The 8739-nt window shown below is 37.2% G+C and overlaps 1 protein-coding gene across 1 annotated transcript; it reads left to right on the top strand.

The window, feature by feature from the left end:
• The first annotated feature begins 300 nt into the window (after positions 1–300).
• LOC125178282 lies at positions 301–2970 on the top strand. Its single transcript, XM_047881667.1, has 5 exons — positions 301–424; positions 995–1377; positions 1784–1849; positions 2220–2309; positions 2821–2970. The coding sequence occupies exons 1-5, from the start codon at positions 301–303 to the stop codon at positions 2968–2970; spliced, it is 813 nt and encodes a 270-aa protein (XP_047737623.1).
• Positions 2971–8739: the final 5769 nt, after the last annotated feature.

Raw genomic sequence — 8739 nt, forward strand, 5'->3', positions numbered from 1 at the left:
AATGTACGGTATTCATCAGTACTGGTGTTAACTTAAGAAATGTACGTGTGCGAGCTGGCAGTGCTCCTTCCGGTCACACATGTGTATTTAATTTTCATAAGCCTGAATTATTGGCTAGTGTTTAATGGAATTGAATTATAAATTGAATTTCGATCTTCAAGAGTCTCCGCAGAACTGTCAGTTACTGAAATATTGTTACTACTTCGCCGACCAGCAACGTAAGCGGTAGTACATATATCACACTTCACGCCTGGACGTCTTTTTAGATTTTCAATAGTCTACATTTCATGCTGTTTCGGAATGTTTGGAAATCAGAAAGCACTACAGCGGTGCTACGACGCACTGAAGTTCATTGGGGTGTTTTTGGAACGAAGGAAACGCACCGCTTCTCCCGTTCGTCGGAATCGAATTGTCCCGCATCTTGGTAACTTAAAAGGGAAAGTCGGTGGCGTTGCTGGAGAATGGCCGCAGTGGATAAACGGATTCCAGACTTACACTTCAAATTGGCAATATGCAAAGACTATTATCTGGTACCTAGTCATGAACGCACTCTATCTCTGCTGCTGCTTGTACATTTACACTACGCGCGACTATTCAGATCGATCCATGACGGGAATATTTATCAATGCCTGGATGGTGATTGCTCCTACGATGGTAATTTTTATATTATTCAGGTGCAATTTCAGCCATCGTTCCTTCGTAAAACTCTTCAAAGTTATCGCCGAAATCTTCTACGCTGAGAATTTCCACGTGGAGCGGGCCATCTATTCACCAGATGTGTGGTTGGCGGTTTGCCTGACTGGTACGCGGTTGACGGTGCTCTACTTGGCCGTAACAAGCGTGATTGCTCTTGAAGACTCCTTCTCCACAGAAGGATTCCGGCTTCTTTTTGACTATTTCATTTATTATGTATTTATGTTGCTGTGTTTTGGTTTAATTTACTCGTATCGGTTCTTCATTGGAGTTCTCACAAAAAGATTCATTGAATCATCAGATTTCCTCGCAAAGTTTGGGACTTCTTACGGATCTTTTGGCACTCTTACTGAAGAATACGTCGTGAACGAGATCTATGTAACTGCTATCTCAACTAGTAAGAGGGGAAAACCGCTGACGATTGCAGAGAAAATTCTGAAGGACATCGAGAACCAAATGGTACTCATTGACCAAGCGCTGGAACTTTTAGAAGACACTTATTCGTGGGTACTCATCGCCATGTCTATCTGGTACCTAACTGACCTGCTGTTCGCATTTTACATGGTGATGACAAACTTCGGGTCGAACGGGGTATCAAACCCAACGATGAGCTTCGTGGTTATCGTCGAGGGGATGAGCATACTTTTCTTGATACACAATCCGGCAGACACTTTACTGGAGGCGGTAAGTGAGAAATTATATTCCACCTTTTACTTCTGGTTTTGTTGGGAAATGTTTCGTCTTAACATTTCCGTGATGAGCGCAGGAGAGCAGCAAAATATTTTCTAAACCAATATCAGCAGTGTAATTTTCTACCAAGTATAGCAATTCATGGATATTCTGTTACATGAAGATTTAATTTTGAGTGTAGATGAAAAATTCCCTATTATACTGTAGTTCTTAGATCTTATTCATGGCTCTATCGTGTATTTAATTTTTTTACGGATAACTTTCCATGAGTAGAGTCACAAACTGTAAAATCAAATCCGCAACGGAAGCTTTTTTAACATTTCACTGCAACGAAAGCTAAAAGTAAAGTTTTAAATCAAATTAGCCGTAAATTAAACTTTTCATTTACTATTCCTTTCAGGAAGAAGATTTTCTCGTACATCTACGAATGTTTATTTGCCACGTGCCAGACGAGGAGCTCTCGAGGGTGAGTTTAGGAGCGGCGAGTAAGAATTTTTCTGCCTTTCTCGGGTTTTCAAAGTTTGTTCACTTTTTTGTGAGCTTAATATGACTCAATCCACATTATAGCTCGAAAAAAGTTTGCATCGCTGAAATATTGACTATATTCGCAAATCCCCAAACAATTTTTTTTAATTGCAGGAAGAAGTTGGTTACAGTTAAAACTGTTAACATTCAATAAGCAGGTACTCTGATTAATTTTTTTATATCAATGATATCTCATGTTTCCGCGCAAGCAATTCGATTTTTATCACTTGCTACGACATCAAATATTTGTTAATCATATTGTGTAATTCATTTTTATGAGGAGATTTTCAAGCCATTTTATGGTTCCGTAGCCGAACACCGGCCTCGTCCTGGCGGTTCAGCGTCCGCGGTCGCTGACGCTCGGCAAATTTGGAACCATCGGCCGTAGTTCTTTCTTGAACGTGAGTCTTGTTCAATATAAAAAATTTTTAACCTGTTCAGCTAGTCAAATAGTTGCGTATACATACCGTTTATTAGCAGGTATCCTCTATGCGACTTTTATTGCGCGCATATCCAATAAAAATGTCAAGATAGGAGTACCATTTTGTCATTTAGTATTATATCGGTATCCCCAGTAAGTTCTATTTCCTGGCTTTTCATTCTTACCTCATCTAAGAAAAGGAAAAAATAATCGCGAACTTAAAGTAATCTATTCATGTATATTTATTTTTATCAACTTAAGCAAACTGATTTTCTTAATGAATAGTAGTAATTTAACAAATGTTACCTGAATATTCATACGTTGAATAGAATTTAGGTTTCGATTCATCATTTTATAGTACGTAGGATTATAATAGAATTCATGCTAATCTAATTGATAGCAAGCACAATGTTTCAAATCATGACATGGAGCGTCAAGAACTCTCTTCCTACAAGAGTGACCTGAAACTTTTCCTCCGTACTCTACATCAGACGCTGGCGTTCATGATGTCGTATGTGGTGACGACAATCCAGTTCTACTACGCCGCGCCTCCCGCCGCACCAACACCGCACGTCGGCTTCATCAATGCCACCGACTTGTCACCGCCGCCGATGACGAACTCCAGCAACTACACAGCTTAAAACCGGCGATAAACTATTGTAAAATTATGAAAATATGATTTTAAATTAGAAAATCCCTTCTTCTAATTTCCTATTGTGTCCTGTATTGATTTTCCTCTTATTACATCATGAACACTTGCGATTGGCGCCATTGCGAATCAAAAGAAAATTTATGAGAAAGTCATTTTTCACTTCCATGAAATTTTCTCTGCCGTGTGCTTACTTACTATACTGATTTAGTACTTAATGATTTCGTATTTTTATTCTATTTGGGAGAGTGATATAAAATTCTGTTGATTTTTTAGTGGGTTATATTAATTTAATCCTATTTATTTTAACAAATATCATAACAGCTTACGTTCCATGTGCTCCAACAAAAATACCTTAACTATGAAAATCATGTAAATGGAACTCTCTGCTTAAAAACTTAACAATAATACAATTTCTCACCCATTTCATTGCCGATAAAAACGTCTACAGTTAACATCGCTCTACCCAAATGAAAAACGTCCGTAAATTATTATTTCATTTAGACCAATATTAAGGCTCAATGTGCGTTAATTAAGAATATTTTCGTTCACCCAAAGATCAATTTTCGATGTAGCAATTAGAAGTTTGAGGATCAGTCCTGTAGCATTGACCTTTATGGCATTCTTGGTACTACCTTAATTTTATTTTTTGGGCCATTTGTGTTTATTTGCCAAGATGTTTAAATACTTGATGATGTTTTGCATAAATAGCGAAAGTGAAAACAGAGGATGTTCGGTTTTAAGCTACTTATATGTTTGTCATGCGTATATATGTATTTTGTTTGAATATTTTCGAGCAATTTTTATAGTTAGATTTTTGTCCAGCCGCTCATGTTGCTGGCTTGGTCCAACTTGGTTGCTGGCTACATATTTTTTTGTCGTATATTTATTTCAGGAATCTCCATATGAGTCTGGAACTTAAGGTCGAATCCCAAAAATAGCGGAAGATCCGCAGTGTTGTTCACTCGTTTGTCTATAAAGATACACCAGACAAAATCTTGCTTATTTACTGAGCTTAATTGACCGTCCTATATTATCACCTGGCTGAACATTGAACAATGCAGGGATGAAGAGGTTTTATTTTTATTTCCTTGACTCTGTGGTACTTGACGCTGAATGAGATTTACCTCAACCGCTACCTGTACGTCCTCATCCCTAAAAATACTCGTAGTCGTTGCCGACCCTTTTTTTCTGTGGCACCCTATTGCAAAGTAATAAACGACTTATCCCTCACTTTCATCAGCTTCGTTAGCGTTCTCAAAGAACTCCAATGAGAGTGTAAGGAGGCACAAAATTTAACTGCGTAGTCCAAATAATTTATTCCTCTTTACCAGTAGTTGTCGTACAACTCAATCAACAAAGGTTTTCTTCCAAGACATTTTTGGAACAATTTAAAGGTAGCGTCTGCGCATGGATCGAGCGACGCATAGAAAGGCTGGTAAAAGTGCATTAATTCTTCGCCGCTGATCTTCACTGTCATATTGTTTACAAGCGACGTCCTGTTTACCTCATACCTGTTGCTCGTAACCTTGCAGCGCTGGCTCTCTTATCCATGTCTTGAGAGTCTCTGTTTCTCAACAAAGTACTGATATTTTTAGTGTTAGTAAACCCGCCATAGTTATCCGTCACAGGAAGTGTTCGTCATTTATTAATGTTCACTGGTAGATATAATCTTCGTACGTGGCGTTATCATCCAGATCACGAGGCGCGCACACTGCACAGCGGAGGAGAAAAATGACGTACATAAAAACAATGAAAAAGCGAATCTCATCGATAAGTCCGCTTGGTGGTTGCCTGTGCGTAATGGCATTTCAATCGCCAGTTGCCAAGTGAGCTAGGACTCATTTTAATTAGGAAAGATGTGGGTATCCCTTTTATATTACAAACATTCATTCTTATATATTAAAGACAGACAATTTTTTCTTACAACTCTTATGATGATCTCACTCTTCAAGTCTCTTATAAAAATGAATATAAATGAATGAAAAATGAATGTAGTGTAGCGCTGTGCTGCAGTTACTCCACAGATGTAGCGCTGTGCTACAGTTAGTCTGCAGATGTTGCGCTGTGCTGCAGTTACTCTGCAGATGTAGCGCTGTGCTGCAGTTACTCTGCAGATGTAAAGTTGTATGAGGCAGAGCAGTGTCGTGTATTTCATAAAGTTGTATGAGGCAGAGCAGTGTCGTGTATGTCATGAAGTTGTATGAGGATTGAATACGAATATCTATAGGCTGTATTTAATTCTTCTTCCAAATATGAAAATCATTATTTGTAATTTTAAACTGAACTTAAATATTTTCAATACTATTATTTTATAGGAACAGATGCACTCACATTTTAATTAAAACACAACGAAGATACGCATATGGAACTAATGAAATGCAGACGTGAATAAACTTTAAATTACATCAGATTACGATCTCACGGGACCTACAGAGCCAACCTCAGTCATTAATATCTTTGCCGAAATTTCTGTTTTCAAAACGTAAACAAATACGCCGTTAAGAAATTCTTTTGGAATAATCTCAATGCCTCTTCTAAAACGAACGTAAATAAATACTTTTTAATAGATATTAAAATAGTATATATTTACTTTCGTTTTAGAAAAGGTATTGAGATTATTAAAAGGTTCTATTTCAAATAATCGAAATAAATACTTATACAATAGAACAAAAATAATTTGTTGAATACTTGTTCCAAATCTATTTTTTCAATTCAAATCGATATGTTGAGTTTTACACATCCCCCTCCGCACAATGCATACAAATTGACTACGAGAAATTACTTAAATTTTTTCTGCTTTGTTTAATCGCCGACACGCAAGAAGTCTTCTGTTAGACCTGCCGGACGCCGCTCTTTTATCCATCAGTATAATTACTTCATTATACGGCGCCGCTCTTTTATTCATCTGTACAATGAACTTCTTCCATACACCGAGCCCCTCATTTATTTATCAGTATAATTAACTTACACCTCATACCGTGCTGCTCTTTTATTCATCAGTATAAATAAATCTTCCTCATAACGTGCCGCTCTTTTATTCATCAGTACAAGTTCTCCCTCATATCATACCGCACTTTTATTCATCAGAATAATGAACTTCTTCTATACACCGAGTGTGAATAATTTCACACAATCGTTCTTAAGGCAAATGATAGTAAGTTGAATGATAGCTTCAGAGATTTATTTTATTTATTTAGATGGAAATATTTATAGATGAATGTTGATCAAACAATAATTGTTGGTAGACTTGATGGAGTCGGCAATGGTCTCGGCAAGGGAATCAAGGACATCAGAAAATGCGTCATGCTATCGTCATCGGCGCCAAAGAGTTGCAGCTGGTCTTGAACAGATGGAGTGATACTGAAAATGAAAAAAAAGGGTGCAGGCTGAATACAGGTGAATGAACAAGTAACCGTTTCTAAATTTCAAAGTATCATATGAGATTTTGAAACAAATAGTAAAACTGAATGTTAACACACCTGAGTTAATTGTGGACTCAGTGTGGTAATACACTTTTTGAAGAGACAATTCAATGACAATAGATGAAATCAGATTAAGGAGGATGCTTCAGTGGGGAAATAGTATAGAATAGTTGAAGAGTTTGATTTGAAAGAAGATTAATGAACAAGTGACGACTTACGCTGTTGACAACACAGCTATTTTCAGTGCCGCCATATTGAACTTTAGGTAAATTGAATTTTAATTGTTGAACGTGATTAAGATCAAAATTAATAGAATTAATTGAAACTGCATGAAGCATCCAGTTGAAAAAATGCAAAGCAGTTAGCAACTAAACAAAACGAAAGATACTCTGGCACACAAACCAAGGAATAGATAAATTGCAAAACAAGGAAGAAATTTAGATTTATGATTGAATGCAGGTGAAGTAACGGCGGCCGACGACAGGCAGGCTGGAGATAACGAAATTGCGTGTGGCGACGGTGGTGTATCAGTGCTAACTCTGATTTGCGGAAACCCGGGTCTGACCTAAATTATCCTAACATTAAACTTACCCTAGACAAATCTTAATATTGCCCAAACATAAATTACTACTAAATTCAGTTTAAAGAATAGAAATATGATTAACGGTGGGAAATTTTCCACTGCACGAGCCCCTCATTTATTTATCAGTATATAATTAACTTCTACCTTATACCGTGCTGTTATTCATCAGTATAAATAATTCTTCCTCATACCGAGCCGCTCTTTTATTCATCAGTACAAGTTCTTCCTCATAACGTGCCGCTGTTTTATAAATGAAAGTTTATAAAGTTCCTCAAACTTTGCCACGCTATAATAATCGCATCTACATCAGAAACACATAGAAGCGGCGATCATTACTCTAAATGAATGAAGCTGTTATGATTGAGAAGCCGGCACGGTGTCGTTTGGAATCATCTTTAATTTTTCTTCAAGTTTGTATAAAAATATTCATTCTCACTGTCATGTCCGATAGAGCTTTAAACTCCGAGGAAGTTCTTATAAATTCCAGCAATCGAAGACGCAGTGCGAGACTTGCATTCGCTTATACAGAGAAACTTGCATTTAAAATATCCACAACTACCGTTAGGAATGGCCAAAGTCGTGGAAGATGCACTTAAAGTTAGCATAATTGCTTTACAATTCTTTGGATTTTATATAGAGCATAAGAACATAGATGCAATTTTAGCTGCTGCTCCAGCTTTGTCACACCCTTATACTGCCGACGAGCATCCAAGCCTTGAGAGCGTCCCGAGCGTCTCACCTGAAGTTGAAGAAACTCCTTTGACTTCCTGAAATATCTAAGTTTCTTCATCTGATACGACTTCCAGAAATATCTAAGGGGAATTGAAGAACAAATTCTGCAGATAGACGAAGCAGTGGGGCTGATAACGGATGTTTATTCTTGGATTCTTATCTTCATGTCCGTTTGGTATCTCTCGGATCTCCTTTTTGGCATTTACTTGTTGATGACGAGTCTGCAGAAGGGAAATCTGGACGTGTTGCTGCACCTGATCGTGATCAGCGAGGCGCTGTGCCTGCTCTTCCTCATCCACAACCCAGCCGACGCTCTGTCTGACGCAGTGAGTGTCTGCGTTCCACTTGTGAAGTGAAAAATAGGCAGTCGATCTCGATTGAATTTCAGAGCATTAATTTTAATATAATAATAAAATACAGAAAATTAGGTATACATTAATAGAGCCGGGTTGCAATGAAAAGTGTTTACTTTGTCGGAAAATGTTATCAATTAAAAAGTTTGCAATTATGTTTTCATATTTCAAATAATACAGTTTCATGCTTGCATTAGATTACTTGTTTATAGTAAGCATTTTTGCTGATATTCTTTTTATTTTAAAAGCTTAAAACAAAACCAAGCCTCAATTTAGATTGAGCAGAAGTGCATGCGACTAATTTTAAGCTCATCGACTTAATTATAATTTTTTGTTAATAATATCAGGCTGTCAAATGTACGCCCAAGAAGAAGACTTTATCGTGAAACTGAGGATGGTTGTTTTACGCTTCTAAAACGAAAAAGTGTCGAATGTGAGTGCATGTCTATTTGGCATCAATCTTTTCAGTTATACATCACTTCAAACTCTCATAACAAGACACAATACTTGATTTACAGAATTATGCTAATGTCATTCTGTTTTTCTTAAATGTGCTTGATTGACCATTTCAAAATGCATGTGCATAATTCTTCGCTGCCTGTGCATAAAAGCAACATGAAACATTTCTTCAACATGCATGTGCATGAAAACGCCTAAGATGATTACCG

Source organism: Hyalella azteca, unplaced genomic scaffold (assembly GCF_000764305.2).
Source record: "Hyalella azteca isolate HAZT.00-mixed unplaced genomic scaffold, Hazt_2.0.2 contig8558, whole genome shotgun sequence".
NCBI classification, from domain to species: domain Eukaryota; kingdom Metazoa; phylum Arthropoda; class Malacostraca; order Amphipoda; family Hyalellidae; genus Hyalella; species Hyalella azteca.